Source organism: Nyctibius grandis, chromosome 23 (genome assembly GCF_013368605.1).
Source record: "Nyctibius grandis isolate bNycGra1 chromosome 23, bNycGra1.pri, whole genome shotgun sequence".
Lineage (NCBI taxonomy): Eukaryota > Metazoa > Chordata > Aves > Nyctibiiformes > Nyctibiidae > Nyctibius > Nyctibius grandis.
The window spans coordinates 6,566,440-6,586,962 of record NC_090680.1 but is presented as its reverse complement, the minus strand read 5'-3'; the positions used below and the strand labels follow the sequence as shown (position 1 = coordinate 6,586,962).

General features: G+C 35.4%; 1 protein-coding gene across 1 annotated transcript in view; it reads left to right on the top strand.

The window, feature by feature from the left end:
• Positions 1-20,523, top strand: part of ABI3BP (ABI family member 3 binding protein) — a 160,824-nt gene that overhangs the window by 57,440 nt on the left and 82,861 nt on the right. Inside the window, exons 8-17 of the mRNA XM_068417343.1 lie at positions 842-904; positions 1,988-2,083; positions 4,833-4,910; positions 10,525-10,605; positions 11,940-12,014; positions 15,650-15,715; positions 16,209-16,283; positions 17,499-17,567; positions 18,857-18,931; positions 19,612-19,686. Coding sequence (XP_068273444.1) covers positions 842-904; positions 1,988-2,083; positions 4,833-4,910; positions 10,525-10,605; positions 11,940-12,014; positions 15,650-15,715; positions 16,209-16,283; positions 17,499-17,567; positions 18,857-18,931; positions 19,612-19,686 — 753 coding nt within the window. The remainder of the gene's footprint in view (positions 1-841; positions 905-1,987; positions 2,084-4,832; positions 4,911-10,524; positions 10,606-11,939; positions 12,015-15,649; positions 15,716-16,208; positions 16,284-17,498; positions 17,568-18,856; positions 18,932-19,611; positions 19,687-20,523) is intronic.

Below are 20,523 nucleotides of genomic sequence, written 5' to 3'. Positions count from 1 at the left end.
ATGGATACCAATCAGTTCTGATTTTTGCTGGTATCCCTTCTTTTTCTTTTCCAACTGGATTGTCCAGTTATGTTGATCTCCTGGCTGTGTATGTCTTGATAGTCAGGCATGAGGGGCAGCAGTACAGATAAGATTCATGCTACCAAACTTTTTTGTGGGTATCTTCAGCTATGTCATTGACTTAGACTCCTTTCTTCTCCTTTCCGTGGTCAGTGGAGAGGGAGATCTACAGTAGACTTAAACATATTGCCCTTTAGAAATGCCTGTTTCTCTCTAGTAGTGAGAGGGAGCATAGTAGTGTAATCTTTGAAAATTAACTACTTAAAGATAGCTGATAGAAAATGAGCTGCAGATTAAAACTTGCTAACAGAAATTGTATGGTGAATAGTTTTAAGTAACAAAATCAAGCAAATTGGAGATAGTTCACAGTTCAGGGACAGGAAAACACTGGAGGGTGGTGTGAAAGCAAAATACAGTAATAACGATTAAAATATGACTGTATTGGTGTTTACTTCACATGCACCTATTTTTGAAGACATCTGAATGGCAGGGTAATGAGATGGCCTGGAGCTGGCCATATATCAACATAAGCATAGAATGTTATTTTTCACCAAGGATATAAAACTCATATGCTAGGGAAAAGAGAGATGAGGTAAAGGAAACAGTTTGCAGTCTCTTAAACTGAATGTAAATACAGAAAAGATTTGGATAGTGTCCTCATCTGCAATTACTAAGTTGAGGGAAGGTTTTGAGAATGATGTGGCTTGTCTCAGGTGTGATTTTGTTTATTGTTTTGTGTTTTTAAAAATTATTTTCTAATATGTCTGTGTTATCTCCACAGTTATTCAAAATCGGACACAGTCAAAAACTTCAGATAGTTCTTCTCTGCCAGGAGCAATATTAGGTGAACAGAAGATATTTTTATTATTTTTCCTTATCTTTGGCTGAAAATTAGAACTGAAAATACTTTTAATTTTCTTAATCTTGATAGTTATTGCCTTGCATATTAAAGGGTATTTTGCAGCTGCTTCAGACAGTATTTGTTAATATTTTACGGTGGTACAGATGGTTCAAGGATGAGGTAACCTAAGGGAAATAGAATCATTTTATTGTCATAGTATTTAAAATAGGATACTGTCACTGTTTAAGCCAAGAAGTTCTTTCATACTTCAAGCCAAGTTCTGTGGCAAAGATCTTACTGATATCAGGGATTGTTCTTTTTGGGTTTTTTAAGGTAGTATGATAACACACCATCTAGACACAAATATGTACCAATATTGTTAGGCTATAGTGATGTATATTATAACCTTGCTCGCAATTAGAGCTTGATGTTAGATCTTGGGGCATGACTGTTTCCCCTAAGCCAGTCAGTTTCACGCTTTCTGTTCTTGTTGGACCTATAAGAATACACAATATTGGCTTAGAACATAAAAACAGGGAAAAATCTGTCATATAGTGCTCAGTGTGGTGAACTACTGGTCTGCCTGAAATAGATAGGAAAGGCTCACTGCATCATGCACTTTGTGACCAATTTATTCCTGGATTCAGGAAGGTGTTTGGTCCTTCATATATGTATAGAAATACTTTATAGAACTACATAACTTTGGCTTAAGTTTGCTTTGTGTGAGTTTTAATGTATTGATGTGAATCGAACAGATACTTACTAACCACATTTGGTGTTCAGTTGTCTTGGCCCACCAGACAGAATGTCCCAGCATCTGTGATACCGCGGTACTCCAGGGTTGTGTGTTCTTATATTGAATTGTTTTCAATTCTGATTAACTGTGAAATGGTGGCAGTACAGTGAGTGGTGTAAAGGGGAGATAGCACCAAATGGGAGTGAAAATTACTGAATAGAACTAACTCATGTCCCACGTACTCAGACTAAACTCACAATGGTTCAGTAGTAGTTGCTCACATATCTCAGCGGGCAGACTGTGTATTTTTCATCTCTTCTGGAATTAATGGCACACATCTTTCTGTGTAGTGCACCTTATTGTTCCAGGTCTCAATGAAACTCAGCAGAAACTTCCTCCTCTCCTAACAATAGGTGACATACCTCAAGCATCCAGAAAAAAAATGGGTAAGTAGAAATGAACTAAGCTTGTATTGTTCGTGAGCGGTATCAGAAGTGTAGCTATGTGAGATCATGTATGCAAGCAGAAAAGTCCTTTTTTCTCTCTTACCTTCCTTTTTTCTATATGTTTAGCTAATGATTAGCTTGGACTTGTAAGGATTCATAGAAACTCACCCATTTTAAAGCATCTGTTTTTTTAAGGTATTTCGCAGTCATTTAAAAGAATATGCAGTAGCTTTATCCATAGAGGAAAGAAGGGAAAGCAGTCATGTTTATGGTCCTTAGGGGTTTTGTTTTACAAAGTAACTTATTTTGTTCATAGGTTATACTTTTCAATATATGTCTTTAAAAATGGAAGTTTGTGGGTCTGTTTGAAAGACCAGATTTTCAATGAATTTTAATTATATGAGTTCTGGCTTGAGTATATGTGAGAAATTGTTTCATGAAGAGGTTCTTATTTGTTTTCTGTAGTTAAATCCATGAAAAAATGGTAGTCAGAAATTAGAACATTTCAATACAGCTTTTATGTGTACCCTGTGAATGTGCCTGAAACCTGCAGGAAGAAGATTAATTGAGGCTTTTGTTTAAGATCTGTAAACTAGTGTATCATCTGTGAATAGCATAATTGTGGGAAATAATACAGCTGTCTTTAAAAACCTTAATAATGCCCCCAGTGCATCTTTCACAGATCCCTCGAGTAGAGTTCTGGAGCTGATGACTTTTTGGCTTGGCTAGTCTTAATACTTAATTTGAACTCTGAAAAACTAGGTCAGATTTTTTTCCTTTCTTATTTCTGTGTTGTTTAATTTACTCTGTGGCTCCATTGCTGGCCATGGTACATTCTCAGACTGGCTTTCTTTGCAGTGAGAAAAGAGCAGTGCTTGTTCCTGTTAAGATATTGTGTGCGTGTAAGGGTAGAGCCACACAGTAGAATAATATTTCAATCTGTTTGAGTACAAATATGATTGAACTGAGGCTGAGCTACTTAAATATTAGAATCTGGAAGTATTTACTAGCATTTGACAGGCAAATATTGTTAGCGTCGTCTGCAGCTACTTAAAATTTAAGCTAAGTGGAAAAACTTAATTGCAGTATTTACATTACAGAGCATTACTGGTTTTCAATCATGGTGATAAAATTAATGACATTATTAACTTGATTACTAATGTTTTCTTTGAACAGTAAGCATGGAAAACAAGGTGTTTATCATTACTAGCTTGGTTTTGACATGTATATGATGTGCAGGTAACAAAGGTACCATTAAAACTCAGTAGACCATATTTTGACAAATAGGTTTTTCATACCCCTTACTTTTAGTAAACCATATTTTAAGACCTCCAATATTAGTTTTAGATTGCAGTATCTAGAACTTTTATATTTGTTTTTGTTTTCTACCAGTAAAATTATATCTTTCTGCAGGGAAACAATGTTGGATTTTCAGATAGGTCATAAGGTTCAGTTGTGTGCGCAGTAAACATGGCAGAATGTGACTGCGAGCAAAAGATGGGGAAAGAGACAAAGGTAGCTTCAGTTGTCCTAGAGATGTCCAACTTCCTCAGTTGGCTGAGCGTAGAACTTGGACTTCTAAATTTAAATGCTCTGATATGGGTGAAATAGGTAGCTGGTGTGATGCCAGTTTGGAGCCACTGTTTATGGCAAATGACACAAACACCCTTGTGAAAATAACTAGGACGGACAAGTAATGTTTTGTTCTGTTCTGTTTACTACGTGTTTCTTACCAGAGAACATGAAGTACATGGGTGTACACACGAGGGACTACTGGATTTCAAAGGAGTGTAAAACAGGGAAGAGTCATTGCTTGGAAAACAAAAATACTCTGAGAAATAATTTAAACGTATAAAACAATTGACAGAAAGACATATTCTCCAAATTTATAGAGATATCCTTCAGAGATGCCTGAGAATGATGTATGACTACAATAAAATGCAATAAGGCTTATGTTGTGTGTGAAGTTATGACTAATTATGATTTGCTGACATGCTGCAACTATTCTAATTCTGTATTATTTAGAAAAGTCAAAACAGTGCATCACAGAATATCATATTTACTGAATTCTCAAAATATTTTTTTTCCTGTTTACTTAGTAAAAAAGTTCCTAGTTTTTTTTAAAAGAGTAGTACTCCAGGAAAAACCCACAAAATATATTGCCTTATTCCTCGGTGAGAAAAAAAAACAAACCACATGTGTTATTCCGTAGTTTTCCCTATATCTGCTGCTGGAATATCTTTATATCTGTTGGAATAGAAGACTATTGTCCTACCACTGTAATTGTTAGAAATAATGTAAAGGAAAATAAGGACATGACTGGTGTGACAATTCCATTGTATTTTAAAATTTATTAAACTGTTCTTGTATAACGCTTAGAACTATATTACATCTTTGAATTTTGAAAAGTGTTTTTACTGTTAATGCTAGACAAATGAAAAACACTGGAAACTATTTTGCACTGTGAAATTAATGATTCATAAGGCATTAAAATTCCTTGCTGTAAATTTTATGTGTAAAAATCTTTTAATGAATAAAACAGTACCAAAAATGCATGCATTTAACATATCTAGATAGATGCTTGTACTGATTGTACAGTGGAAGTTCACTCATTCCTAAAGGTATTCAGCTTTCCACATTCATCCATGTTGGTTTACTTTGGGAGACTGAAGTGGAACAGAAATAAATCTGTAGTAGAGCAGAGCAGATACAGCTTTGCAATTACTCTCTAATGTCTTTATCCCTTTAGCTAAGAATGAAACTCAAGTATGGCCTGCTGAATCCAAAACACCAGAAGTTCAAGAAATCTCCCCACAGTCCCTCCCAGGTAATGAAAATTCTATTTTTGGAAACTGTGGAATCTCTTTGCCGAATATATAAAATAAAATTAAATCCATCTTTGTGTTTCTTAATCTGCAGTTAAAGGCAGGAGCTGGAAAACAGGAGGATAATGTAGCTGAATTAGTAGCCATGAGTGATTGGTGTTGGTAAAAATCTGAATTTAATTTTGCAGGAATTTTTGGATGCTACAATTGTTAGGTTTATAAAAACACTTAGAATTAGAACCATATCTTTGTGGGGTGCTGTATACCTTGAAATTGTGAAAAATGGCAAAACAAGAGTTTTCTTGTGATGTACTTTAAACTTTAGACTTTCATGAAATACATGAAGAGGAAAACCAGGGATAAGAGCATGATTGTGCAAAATGCATACATGAGATTCAGATGGAACAGTCACAAGCTCTGTTTCAGCGGTGCAGAGGATGACAGCATGATGTTGCTTTTAAGTTCAGTTTTGAACACATTCATCTTGACCGCACTGTCTCTGTGAATTTACGGGGCCTATTAAAGTAAATGAGAGCTGTTCACATACATGGGAAAGGAATATAAAATTTCATCCTAGACTCACATTCAAGGTTATGTGTCTGTGAAATGTATGCTAACTTGTATATTTGGAAGACTAATGTTTTTTATCATCTACTTGTGGCTGAAAAACTATCACTTATTTAAAAGGACATATTCAGTTGCTAATTTCTTAAACTGTTCGAAAACATGAAGTGAAAATTTAAAACTCGCAAGATTTACTGCCTTCATTTGCATAGGAAACAAGTTAGTGTAACATAAATAGACTACTTTATCAAGTTGTATGACAAGTGTAGCCCTATATTTTAACATTTGCAATCCGAAGGTGAAAAGATTGGAGAGAACTAAGTTGTTCGGAGTCAAATGATGAAGAGTGACTTTCCCCCCACTTTATTGACCCATATTTCGGAATTATTTAAGTAGACATACGCTTCTCTTCACTTTCTCTAGTCTAGATTTTCTCCTATAACTGAGACTGAAGTCTTGATTCTGCTGTCATTAGCAAGAATAGTTGGCTTCTGCCAACTTCTTTGCTGAAAGGAGAGAAAGGAGGCTTGAATGGTGGTAAGACTTTAAAATGGAAAAAGAATTTGAGGAAACAACAGAGCGAAGGTTTGCTTTGGTTTAGTTTAGTCATATTATGTGATCTTGGCTGGCATTACTCTCTTCCAGCTATAAAGTATTTCCTGGCTGGCTGAAATGGTGTAGCACGTTATTCCTTTGATATCGCACGATTCACACAGATACAGCCCTTAAATATGACTGCATTTATTTTATTCCTTAAGTATATCAAAGATACCATACTTTACATCATCAGACCAACTCAGTCTTTAACCAAAACAAGCAAACAAACAAACAAACCCCTCCCAAAAATATGTAAGGAATGAAAGAGATGTAGGATGAAGTAATGCATCAAAATCATGTAATGATTGACAACCAATTTTTAGATTAAACAATCCATCATTCTTTTTCTCTGAAAATGTTTTCAGAATTTTATTTTCCACTCAATAGATAAGTGTATTTGCCAAATTCTAGTTTTAACCATCAATTCCTTTCTACAAAACCTTCATATGGATAGCTCTTTTCTGTTAGAGAGGAAAACAAAGATGTTCCTCCACAGGAATTTATTATCAAAGAGGGCTCTAAACTTTACAAGTTTAGCATATGTGTAATAAACAGCTTGCTTTCAATTGGAAATGTGTGGATACTTTTTTTAAAAACTGTAAAGAATTTTTTTTTCAATTTTTTTTGTTTTGCAGTTTGAGGTCTCTTGTGGACTTAAATTCTGCAGTTATTTTACTAAACTATTTACCTTGTCTAAGTAACTGCAGAACAAACAATCTACAAACATTTTATAGAATTTTGCCATTTTGTGAAAGTGAGAATTGAATGCATAAATTTATGTAATTGGCTTTACCACAAAATCCTAGTCCTCAGGCTTGTATCCATCTAATCAAAATACATCATTCCTTGTGCTGGAATTTACTGTTTAATCAGGTAAAGAGTGTGAAATCTGACACCAGAATTGATATATCATATCACCTTGGGAGGAAAAAATCAGTCCACTTTGTTTCCTTTCCTTTGTGTTCTGTAATTATGTTTATGTATCTGGCATGCTTCATTATACGTGATAATAATTGGCAAGTACTGTCTTTTTAGTGAGAAATCATATATATCTATTTCTGACAACTAAACATGTTCTTATTGCTATCATACCATTAGTTATTAACTGAAATATTTAGAGTAATTTTCATCTTCTACTTCATGCTTCCTCTGTGGTTTTGCTTCCATGTCTCTCATTTTGTGGTGACCATTCCTTTTGGTCATTCTTTGTTGATCACAGCACCAGTATCTCACGTTAAAGTGTGAGTATGTCACACTATCTACATTAAAGAATGTATTCATTGAGGTTACAGTATTTCAGTTAAAGAGAAAACAATGGAGTGTGACAGGAAAACAGGGAAATGAAAATGAATCCTTTAAAAGGAGAAAGAGGTTCTTCGAGTGTAATTTCCAACTAGCCATTGCATATGCAAAAATAACATGAATACTTAAGCATTTGAGCCAGACTTTCACAAGTAACTTAAGCGAGCGATCTGACCACTGGCCTTTTGCAAGGGTTGCATTTGAGAGACAGGGTAATATATAGGCACAATTAATTGAGTTTAGCAATAGGATCTGCTTCCTTATATTTCATTCAGACTTCCCTATTTGAAAATCATACCGGATGGATTCTTTGAGTAACTATTTGTTGTGAAATGTTTAAGGACTGGTGCCAGAAGTGGCAACAGAACGCTAATTTAAAAGGAGCTGTGTGCCGTAGCAGGCGCTGTGTCATCGGTCATGCAAGAAGGGAAGAAAGGAGCTTGAAGTATTTCAGCAAGCGGACTCTCTGAAAGGCTCCATGAACTGGACCACTCTTGTATTCCACTGGGTCTTTGTCAAAGGGTGTGTTTTGTGATGTGATGTGGTTCAGTAACTTTTTTTGGTGCATTTGTCAGCCAGGCATCCCATCATTTTCTTCATTTCAGGCCTCCCCTCCCTTGGCATGCACTTCCATGGAAAGACTCGTTAGTAAGCTCTTTCACGCTTTGATTTTGCCAGGCTTGTTAAAATATTTTCCACTTAGGAGTAATTTATTCTTACCACGACAGCACAAATTCATAATGCTTTTTTTTTTTCCTTCAATCTTTAAAACGCTTTAAAATACCTGAAACTACCACTACATTTTTTCTCTCAGTTGAATCAAGTGTGAGCCTTTTTATTAACTTCACAGGGAAATTTGAGCTAACCAACAGTTATAAATATCAGCACATTTGTGAAGGACATGGAAGAACTAGTTTAAGAAAAAAAAAAAGGACAAGTTATTTATTTATGTGAGGAATTGTACCAAAATTTTTCAAAGTAGATTTGTGAAATAGAGAATAGGCTTGAAAAGTACCACCTGTGAATCCAAACTAGGGTTAATATTTAGTAGGAATAACTCCTTTGTTGCCACGTTTCCCAAGTTCTATTCCTCCTGTCCTCCCTCTGGCCCCTGAAGGCTTCCACTTGTGCTCATGTGGTATATGAGAAGGAGTGAGATTGTTGCTTCTGTCAGAATATCTTAATTCCAGTTGTGGAGGAAGATAGGAACATGAATAAGAGGGTCAAGAGAAGTCAGAGGAAAATAGTTTAAGAAATGCTGCCTAAATGCATTCTTGCTGTATTCCATGCTGTGATACTAAAGTAATTTACCTTGCTTGGTCGTGTTAACTATTTACTTTGCAGCTACCATTGAACCAGCACATTAAGCCTAGTTTACCTGGTGCCCTGGAAAAGTCAGAGGCATTTATCTCTTTTTCTCTAATTTAGCTTTTAAAGCCTAAACTTTCTTCTTCCTGTGTCTCTTTTTACAAAAATGTCTGCTGTTGTTTCACATCATCCCTACAATGTTCTGTGCAAAACATGGTAGAGGAGAGTCTGCTTTCTTTTGTGTCCCAGTTTTAGGCACGCTTTTTCTTATTCAGCTTGCTCCGCTGACTTGGCTGACAAGACACATGCTTCATATGAGTGCAAACCATCTGACCTCTAAAAAAACCCCAAAAATATAATGAGTTCTAAATTTCTGTATTTGCTTTTGGTGTTGTGTTTTTTTTTTTTTTCCCCATGATTACATTTCACCAATAAGAAATGTTAGATTTGAAGTACTTCTGAGGTATGGGTTTGTTGTTGTTTCTTATGGGTAAATTTTATGTTGTCTCTTATGGGTAAATTTTCTCCCACAAGCTTCACAGAGATAAATTCCTTTAACTTCTCTGTAGAATGAAATCCTCCTTCCACTGATGACAGTAACAGCACTGTAACTGACTTAGTAGAAGCTGAGTTGGGTCCTAATAAGGTATCATCTGTGGAGATTCCAGCTTTTGTGGCACTGAAAGCACCATACTCCAAAATAGAAAATAGTGTAATGGTTGTAACCGTAGTAGCATCTATGTAACTATTTAGAATCTGGAAGACAGCATGTTCTCTTCAGGAAATGAAATAAGAAACTTATAAACCTACATGATCACTTCTTGCTTGAAGCGTGTGCAGTAGATTGTGGAAAAAACATGGGGAGCATGCTGGAAAACCAAAAGTAACTCTCTTTTATTGTATCTCAAAAAGAAAGTGATCTTTTATTAAACTGAATGAATACTAAAACTTAGTGCTATGTTGATGCTGATCACCAATATTAAAGATCTCCTCCAAATACCAACATGTGCTAAATACTGTGCAATTTTCTCTGTGGAAGGAATTAATGCTCTTATCATATTCAAGGCTGAGACCTTACCATCCTGTGTTCCATATCAATAAGATTCGTCATTTTATAGTCTGGGATTACCGGTTGTGTGTACTGTATGACTGATGTAAATGCTATGGGACCTCCAGCAAGATGGAGAGAAAGAAGTGATCTTGACTTACATACTGTAGGAATTAAACGTTATGTGAAACATAACAGAGTATAACTGTGCACTAGTTTATTAAAATATGGTCAGCAATTCAGTTTAAGTACATTTAATGACTGTTTAATAAACTGCCCATGCTTTACTCTGAAGACGTAGAATTAGAAGAATAGATGAAAATCAAAAGCCTATTATATTATTACTAGAAAAATGAAAAAGCTACGGTATTATAGGTGAATCTTTGTTCTTTTCCTGATAATTTTTATATTAGAAGGATTAAAAAAAAATCCAGAATAACAGGAAAAATATTTGTAAATACACTTTGTGATGTAATGAATCTTGTTTATAATATATATCATAATGAATTTTGGAGGCTGTAACAGAAGTATAGTGTGAGCTTCTGCTCTTAGCTTTGCTCTTTGTGACTTATATTTTCCTTTGCTTATGTAAAAATGCAAGAAAGTAAATCCAAAACATCATATAGACTTCATATTTGAAAACAAAAATAAATATTAATCATGATGGAGTCAAGCTGTCGCAGAAATTATTCTAATTAGGTGGCATAAAATTGCGGTAGGAAAAGCAACAGGCTTTGGGCAGTAGATAAAGAAAAGCTCAGAGGGATTCTAAATTAAATAAAGCTTCTTTCTCCTAGCTCAGGCTGAGAAAACACGTGGACCTGAGGACTCTAAATCAACGCCTAAACCAGAATTGGTGCAAACTCAAAACATACTGGGTAACTAATTTTGCTGCTTTTTACCTTTTTGTACATTAAATGCTTTTTTCATCTCCAGCAGAATTTTTCTACTACTTGCTGCATCCCCTTTGTATTGACTCCAAAGGAAGTCCTAATTAAAAGTTTTTGATTCCCTTTGTGTTTCTAGCAACTCACACATGAAATTTAAAGCAGGATGCATCTAGTTCTGCCTGAACTGTGGCTGTCATACATATGATTATTGCTAGCAGATTTGACTGGGTGATTCAATTTTATTTTTCAAAGTAATGCTTTTTGTCTATGTGATCTGCATGATTGTCATCACATAACATTTTCATCAGTAAAATTAACCTCAGTAATAGGATTGAAATAATTACCTCCTTCATTTTCTTCTGGTGACATGTTCATTTAGGTAGCATCAACAGTGATGCAAAACGAAAAATTTATATTGCTTGTCACATGATATAATTGTATTTGTCATGGAGGAAAAAAGAGCTCTACTGATTTTTTCATAGACATGGCTCAGAATGAGAGATTTCTGATCTAAGTAGTAGTATTGTTAGTTTTGTGATTTGGAGCAGCATCTACTTATTTCTTGCATTCAGAATTCTAATTTCTCTAATGTTGATTTTGTTGCCTGCATTTTAATCCCCAAACCATGAAAGATTATGAACAGAAATCTAAACTTGAGGTTGTATATTTTTTTTTAAATTTGATTAGATTTTTCTAAAGCACAGATGGCATACATCCAGGTTGATATATGATAAAGGAAAAGATCATCAGCATTTGCAGGACTGAAATACAGATCTTCCCATGAAGAGGACTGCTAATGCTTCTCAATAAACATATTTTTACATAATTCTATTGCTTCATGTTAATGTCATACTCTCTCTTTTGTCTTTTTTCATTTGCAGTTGCAAGCGGAATTCCAGAATTTACTGAAGCTAAACCATCACTCACTCTAATTTTCATTCTAACTTGTAATCCATTTTTTTAAGCATAATCAACCCTACTTGTTTTTTGCCATGCTTTTAAAGATTAAAATATGAAATTTAATCACGATGGGTTACTGCTTGATTTCAGACTAGATGTTCATAGTAGCTGATGGATGTCCATTTTCAAATTCCTGTGATCGATGGATCTTTCTATTACAATTATGTGATATCGTTCATATTCCACACACCTTTTTAAGTGATAGTTATGTGATTTTTTTTCTAGGTCGGAACTATTTTTTTCTTTTTTAATAAATATTATTGGTTTCAGGAGCAAGTGGTTTATAAGCCAAGATATAGATCCATGCTGTGCCTTGTAATATTCTTAATCAAGTAAAGCCATGATTATTTCTTTTATCATAGCTTCTAATGACATACAGCCACTTCCTTCTGGATCCAGAATCATTGATGCTCCAAAAAGTCCATTGGCAGAACTTGGTAATTACTTTCTTTGTAAATTTGAGTAAACTTCATTTGAGTAAACTGAGTGTAAAATTATCTAATTCTTTTGTTTCGGTGGCTGGTAGATTTTAAAGCTTCAGCTGCAATGATACAATTTTGATTATAAAATATGGTAGCAATTAGCTTTTTCTTCACAAAATTTGCAGATTTCTTCTTTCATTCTAAGACTGGTTTTGCTTTATTGTTGTGACAGGATGCTCCAGATGAATGCTTCATTTTAAAAAACAAACAAACAAAAACTTATGAGGATATATGGGCTTTTATCTGTAGAATGATGATGGCAACTTATACTTAGCTAAATCTGTACTCATAGTTTTGTAATTTTCTGGAAAGTACCCCATAAGCTTCTAAGACTGTATTTCTCAGTTGGAGTACTGTTCTGGCCAACATCAATTCTGTGGGTTTTCACGTAGTTTTCCAGATATTTGTGTATTTGGTTAAAATAGTGCCATAATTTGTAGATGATTTTTAAGGCAAGTTTAAATATTCATAAGTGTTTGCTTGTTTCTGGATTGTTTAGTTGTTTGGTGATGATCTTCAGGACACTTTGGAAAGGCCTGGTATTTGAGAAAGTATGGCACTGCTCAGGTTTTCAAAATAGTTTTACCTGTGTTAGGGTCAAAATGTAATCGTCAAAATCTTATGGGCAAAGAGGAAACACATCTTTTCTTTAAAGTTATATTTCATATATATACACACATTTACATGTATCTGTATCTGTCTATACATGTCTATACATGTCTCTATATATATATGCATTTACATATACATATATGCATATACATGTATATGTATATTAAGCCAAGAATTTGTTGTTAGTGTAATGGAAATCTTAACAATCTAATTTAAGAGTCATCATTAGTCTAGATTTAACTCTTACATTAAAGCAAAGAATATCAATGCAGGTAGAGTACTTACAGAAAAAGCCTCTGTAATAGTAGTAACATAATTAAAATAGTAACACAAAAACTTCTTAGTTTCTACCCTTTTTCCTGGTGTTTTGCTCACCCTTCCACTACTCCTCTGGGTCCTAACCTTGGTGATTTCATGCCTGTGTCGGTGATCAGTGGGGATGTTTCAGCAAGTAATGAGCATCTGGAGTCCTGTGCTGGGAGGAATATGATGTTCATGTTGATCATTTCTTCCTCCTCTCTTCTTTCTTTCTTCTTCTGAGAGACACCTTATATCTGAATTCACTCTATATGGTGCCATTTGCGTATGTTAAATACTATTTCTGTGTTCTTGTTGTTACCCCTAAAGTAAATTTTGTCCAGCTCCATGTTTGCAGTTTTTATAACTGGCTATCACTGCACAGGGGTCTCCAGTGCCAAGCCTGGTCCCCATCTCTTACCATCCCATGACTGTACTCCTCTATGCCATGTGCTGTGTCTCCCCTTCTCAAGACCTCTGCTTTCATAACAGGCCTTTATTTCTCTACACTGTGTCATTGTGTTAGTCATAAATATCTCATTCTACCGAAACAACTGCTTGTTGCTGCCCTCTATATAAACAGCTAGTACACTAGTTAACTAAAGTGACCTTGAATCAGTATGGATTTATATTTCACTAACCATTAGTCAAGAAGTTATCAAATAATAGTGCTGGTTTATTTAGATGGCATACTTTTACTTAATGCAGTCTGACAAATTTTAAAATAATTCCCAGGAACAGCTCTTATTTCTTGAAATGCATATTTGAATCAAATTCTCCAGAACATGAAAATTATCTTCACAATTTCTTCTTAATTTGCTATAAATTTTGACAGCTCTTTTACAGATATGTTTGAGGGATGGAGATAACGTATTTGTTTTCACTGTAGTGAAAGACCTTGGGTTAAATCCAGTTAGAGGCACCATTGGAGAGAGAGACAGACGTCGGGTGATTTAAGAACCTATTTGCTGCAAATGTAGCTGAGAACCTAAAAATTATTAGGGATGGGAAGTATTTTGCTTTCTGCTGGGGAATAATAACCTAACCCTATGTTTGTCTCAGTGGTAAAGGTAAAATAATAACAACAGTTGAGGCAAAATACACATTTCATTCAAGTATTTATTCTGGCTTTGTTCTAATGTCCTCCATTCCTGACAAACGGTTTCACTTAGCAAAAGTGGGACGTAATTACGTGAGGTCAGCTGGAGCATCTGTGCTCCTCGTGAAGTCAGTGTTGAAGTCAAAGATAGCCTGTGAGAGCGAGGAGGGGGTCGTACAGAGGAGATTTCTCTGCACTGTGCCTCTGCATGCCTTGATCACCTGCTGTCATAAAATTGGCAAAGAAAGCAACATTTAATTTCTGAAGTTTAAGTGTGTGTGACCTTTATTCTGCCCTAGTTCCCCCAAAGACTTTTTTTTTTCATTTTCCTATCTTGATTGTACCAGAGGGAGACATCTTCTTTGTTTTATAAACTTTCTGTGTGGTCGGTATGTTTTGAATTGAAACCTTTCTGAAAAGATAGCTTTGTTAACTTGCCCTCAAAGTTCTGATGCCTTTGGGAGATCTCTCATAGTTCTTACTATACGTAAATGGATCGATGGAAGCTTTTGCCAAAAGCTGTGAATCATATGGCTTTTGTTGGTATTATTTTCTTCTCTACAAATATAGAATGGAATAGAACAGTTCCAGTTGTAAGGGACCTGACAACGATCATCTGGTCCAACCGCTGAGTCGAACTATATCAGGATAGTAACCTGGCATCATATTTGTTAGTGTGATAAGCTGGATTGGACGTAAATGGGAAAGCAGATCCAATATATGAAATAGAAGTCTCTTCACTTTTTGGCTTATATTCATATTGCCTACATTAAAAATTAACCCTACACCTAGTTATTTGAGTTTTTCTCAATCTTAAGCAATCAGAGAAGTTTAATTTTAAGATTCTGGCATAACTGCTTTTCAAAAAACCTCATCTTGATAAAAACCAATTAAAAATACAGATGGAAATTTTCTCTTTCAAATATATTATAACCTAAATGGCCGTAAGTGACTGGTGCAGATAAGTTTACAGGAAAGTATGGTACATACTGGCCTGTACACACAGTTGAATAGGATCTGTTTCTTAGAAGCAGGACAGTAGTGCAAAACCTACACATGGTGGAAACTCGTTCATGATGGCCTTTAGGTAAGAATGCCCAATTCCACCTTGATTCCCTGTTTTCAATAAAGCACACATCAGGTTATCCATACTTCAAAGTGAAATAACCATAAGGTCTTTGAAATAGTCTTCATTAACAGATAACAGATGCTGTTTACTAACTTCCATGATTATTTCACTGACTTTGCTGTACTACTCTTTTTTATCCCTTCCCATTACACCTCCTTTTAAAATAGTTATACATAATGTAATAGTAACCAGTTTATACAGACCTGCAAATGCTGTGAAGATCAAATGTACTGTGTTTGGGTTGTAGCTGCTTTGCTGTGAAGAAAAATCTCTTCAGTAATATGGATTCTGCCTGATAATGTGTGCTAAAGTTTGAATGGTGTAAAAATTAATAGAAAGAAGAGACCTTCAAACAAAACAAAAACTTGCTAGTTACAGTTAAAATTAGATTTTTTGCCACTTGCAAGGAGAGCTTGTCTCAGTATCATAAATTTTTTTCGTGTTTGCTCTTAGCTACTCAGAGTCCAGCCTTGAAATCCGTGTATCTACCTTCTGCAGAAACCAGAAGGATGGAGATGGGTAATCAGCAGATTATTTCCATGATTTTTTTCCATTATCTTAGCATCATGTAGATCTGCTTTAGTATCTTGGCTACCAACACGCACAGAGAGCTGCTTATTCACCATTCTCGTGTCTGTGTAACCAGCTGAAAAACATATTTGCTACTGGCTTAAAAACTGCTTAAAGACAGTGTTGTCATATCTCATCATTAGCTTATTTCTTTTTGTATAGCTGCAGCTCTTATCCCAGAAACTTTAATGAGAGAAAATTCCTTGCTAAGATTTCTTTCGGGCATGTGGAACTCAAATTTCAAGGCCAGAAAGACTATTGCAAGCCATCACCTCCTGTTGTCATGCCACAGTTGTCTCACGTCTCACTTTCAGGCCATCTGCCATCTTGCTTAGCTTTGCATTAGTATCATCTGGAATTGCACAGCCTTCACTAAGCTGTGTGATGCTAATACATTAAGTCACAGGTCTCTCAACATTTTAAGCTCAGATTCTTTTTTCAGCTTTTGAGGAAACACAGCCTGTTTCTTCAGGATCCAAAACATCTGGTACCACAGAAGTGCAACCCACCAGATCTGGTAATGATTTCTCATAAGATTAATCCTCTTGACAGTTAGGAATTTTCAGAGGAGACACAGTGCCTCTCATCAAATAGTTTGTTCAGTTTGACATACATAACTGAAGAATAACTGCAGGTATGAAAGTGCTATATCAAATAGCAGGTTTCGTTATGACATTTTATATGAAAGATTGAACTAGTAGTTTGGAGGCTTTTCCATATTTGGCTACAGCATGTAATTCTTAGCTTTGAAATTAAATTGGACTTACAGTAAATACTAAATTTAAATAGACCTGTCCACGCCTAAGTCTCATAAGTGGAATAACCTGATTTTGTGAAGTACTCAGAGTCCTGAGAAATGCATGGAAACAGCAGAAATTTCAACACCTTTTAAAAACGTAGCTCTTCTTTTAGCCTTTCTGTATAAACATAGACATCCTTCTAAGTGCCCAGATTTCTAAACTGGCACTATAAAAATGTGTCATTGAGGATACAGACACTGGCTGGTTGGTCCTTATAAAATTTCTATGATGTGTTTCTCTTATTTTATAGATGAGTTTGTAAGAGCTAGTTAGTTACCTGGGGCCACGGACAGTTAGCCAAAAGAAAAAAAAATAGTAAGATGAGAGCCAGTTGGAAAGATTTCACTTCATTATCATGCCAATAGTGTAATGCCTGATGCATACATTTTTGGAAGAAATTAATTTTTGAAGGAAATCCATTACTAAATGGGAGATTGATTGCAACTGTCAGCCATTCACGTCTGACAAAAGAGAGTTTATATATTTCATTTGATACAGTTCCTGCTTTGTCATCCTTTTTCCTTCTCCAGTTTCAGCACCAGGATATCCTCCTCCTTGATTCTTAGACTTCTAGACAAAAATTCCATGCAGTCCCAGTTTGCTAACTTTTATTCATAATTTGTTCTCCTTTTTTGAATGGCCTTGTATTTCTCATTTTTAACTCTGTAGTTCAACTTCTTTTTGTGTGATTCTGCTAACAAGTTGGTCATTAGTTGCAATATGTATCTGTGCATTAATGCATGTTTTTGGAAATTGTTTTCAAGTCATATTTAATTGGTTATTGTACATTTCAGAGTCTACCTTTCTGCAGAACATAATGTATTAAATACCTCGTAGGAATTTCTTCAGCTCATAAAAGAATACAATGCTGTTGCCTGATGGTTCTTGTCACTTCAAAACAATAGAGCATGATTTTTGTTTTTATTTTCCAGCTTCACATGACTTCATTCATGTTACTTCTGCTCCTCAAACTTTAACAGCTTCAGAAATACCAGACACTGGTAAATTATAGTAATATTATTTCAGAAGCATACCCTTTTGGTTGGTTGGTTGGTTGGTGCTGAAGAGTTTACTACTGCTTCCATGTTGATGATTTCAGACAGTTGTTCCATACTACTTGCATTGGGTGTTGTTCTGTGTGGTAGTTTTTCAAATCCTATAACAGCATCCTCAGTCCTGGGATTAGGCACAGCACAGGTTTAAAGCAAGACTGCAACTAGCTTACAGAGCCTGAATCATGCAGTATTGATCAAATGGGTGTGTCAATAAAAAATTTAAATTTTGCAAGGCTTAAGACTGTTACAGTCAAGTAAGATATGATACTTTTTAGCGATAAAATTGTTTTCTTTCTCTCTTTCTTTCTATTTTTCAATGTCCATATACATTTTGCTGTGTGTTTTTTCCTATGTGTTGTCTTAAAATAAGGAAGTAAACACATCTCAGGCCAGACCTTTCTAAGCTATACTTTGGGTTACAGCTTAGGAGATAGGATGTTGTTTTTCCTGTAGCCTTTGATATGTGAGGATGCTTAATTTTTTTAAGCATTGCTTGAACATGAACAAGTATATGCATAAGAGGTGAGGGCAATGGGGAAAGGGTAGGAGGAGGTGGAGGGGAAAGGGAAGCAGTTCATTGCCCAAAACTTTGCTTTGAGCAATGCAGCTGTAGTTCATTAACTTCTCTGCTGTATAACCTACTGGTTCTGGGCATCCCAATAGAGTTTTCAAGAGTTCAGTTTTACTGCACTGTTCTATAAAGCATCCTACTCCCAGGAAATGATTTTAAATCAAGTTAGTTCGTTCTGTTATATAGGATACCTGGTCCCAAATCTGACTGAAAAGAGTTGGCCAAAATTGAGAAACTGCATAGAGCTAAGTGACTTAATGAAGTGGTACCGAGAGACTTTAATCACCTGAAATCTCAATCTTTCCTAAATTTTCTGAAGAATTCCTAACTTCATGGAAAGATGTGGTATAAGTTGTAGAGCTGTTTTTTCAGGTGATATTTAAGGCAAGTGCATGTACAACTATATATAAATTGTTTTTCAAACTCTTTGTGAACATTTGCACATGTGGGAAACTAGCATAACATCTTCAGCTAAGTAGTTAAGGTATTTAAAATACTTAGAAAAAAGAAGGTTCATTTTGTAAATAAATAAATAAATAATAATAATTAAAAAGAATACTTTGCAGAGCAGTGGAAGGTAAAATTTCTCTCCCCCAAATCTTACTTCTTCATTTATTTACATGAAGTTATTTTTCAAGTGCATTTACATTTTTTTTTTCTGCAGCTACAGATACTACTGAGTTGGAAATATCCATGCCAGTAATTACTACAGGACATCAGTTGTTAGAAACAGCACTGGGTAAAATTGATAAGACAACTTTATTTAGTTGTAAAGATTTTCTTTACATTTTTATCCTTGCTGCTATTTTTGAAAGCTTTGTATTGCTTTAGTTGTGACCATCCAAGTAATTCATACCACTTATTGCTGCGATTAACTAGATTCCCATCTGCTCTCATCATTCATATTTGTAGGTGGAGGATCAGGGGGCATAGAGTTGGGTTCCCTTTAGCTGGCTGGGTTTGGTTTTCAACGTTATTGAGGTTCCCAGCTGTGGATGGGCCTTTCTCAGTTGTGGGTTTGTTTTTGTTTTCCTGTGCTGAGAGAACTTAACTGTGAGAGGCAATTAAGTGCTTAATATATATTTCTGGGTAATGTTTCTGTGAAAAGGTTGTTTTGACTAGCTGGCCCACTGACTTTTCTGGATCAAAGGTGTTTTTTTGCTATCTGCAATTCTTCATGTGCTAAAATTCTTAAGTAGTAATAAGAATTCTCATTAGTGTAAATAATTAGGTTATGTGGTTTCCACATTGACTTCACACCAGCCTAGCAGTTCATGAGACACAGCAATGCCTAGCTGGTTTGCAAGCGAATTTCCCTCTGCTTCCATTTTAACAATGCAACATTTGTCTGCTGAGTCCTGTGCTATCCATAGTAGCTCTGAGGCAATTAAGCCTTTTAACACAAGATTATCTTTTCAGATTTAGGTGAAAGGAAGCCTCCTTCTTCAAGATCTACAACATCTGGCATGCCAGAAATGCCACCATTCTCAGCTGGTAATGAGATCTCTCTTCATTCTAGTTCTCCTGACATCTAGACAGTCTCTCAAAAGACACAGCAATACTTTGCCAAATGGAGGGTTTATTATGACTTGCTCTGTATAAAAGTGTAACTGGAGAGAGAGAGACCAGTTGTATCTGCTGCAACGTTTGACAAATTTGGAATGAAATATTGTAATGATAAGATTAATTTTTCTTATGCTTGTAAACAATTAGCTGGATTGTCCTGTGGGGTTGTCATTCATTTTTTTCTGAAGGATTGTATATATGTGTATGGAGGCTTGTTATTTGGAATGCTTAGATAAGTGCTAACATGTCAAATTAGGTCCTTTTGTACACCAGATGCAAAAGTTTCTCCATATGTGGAAAAAGCTTTAGCTGCTGTTCTTAAGAATACCCCCTGAGTTTTCAACCATGGGAACATGCCAGTTACTGATTTGGTTAGTGAGTCATTGAATGTTGCTAGAAAAGGCTCACATAGAAGGGACTTGAACAGAAGGGTTTCCATTTCCAAAGGCTGGGAATATCAAAAAATCCCAGAGAAATCACTAGGCACCATTTCCTTATTACCAGCAAGTTCTTCATCTTCGTGCATGTTTGAAAACTGTCACCAAAGGTCTTGCCTCCCTTACATCTGGAGTCCAGCCCATGGTGTAGCAGAGATGCACAGTGCAAATGAGTACACATTGACTAGATTTTTACACTGGTTTATGTGTTAGGTTGTACATTTTCTCTGTGCAAAATTAGGATGAGAGAACATGAGGAAGTCACTTTAGTGAAGTTACTTCTTCTTCAGTGTACAATGGGATGATGAACTGTACAAGCGTAAGCAGT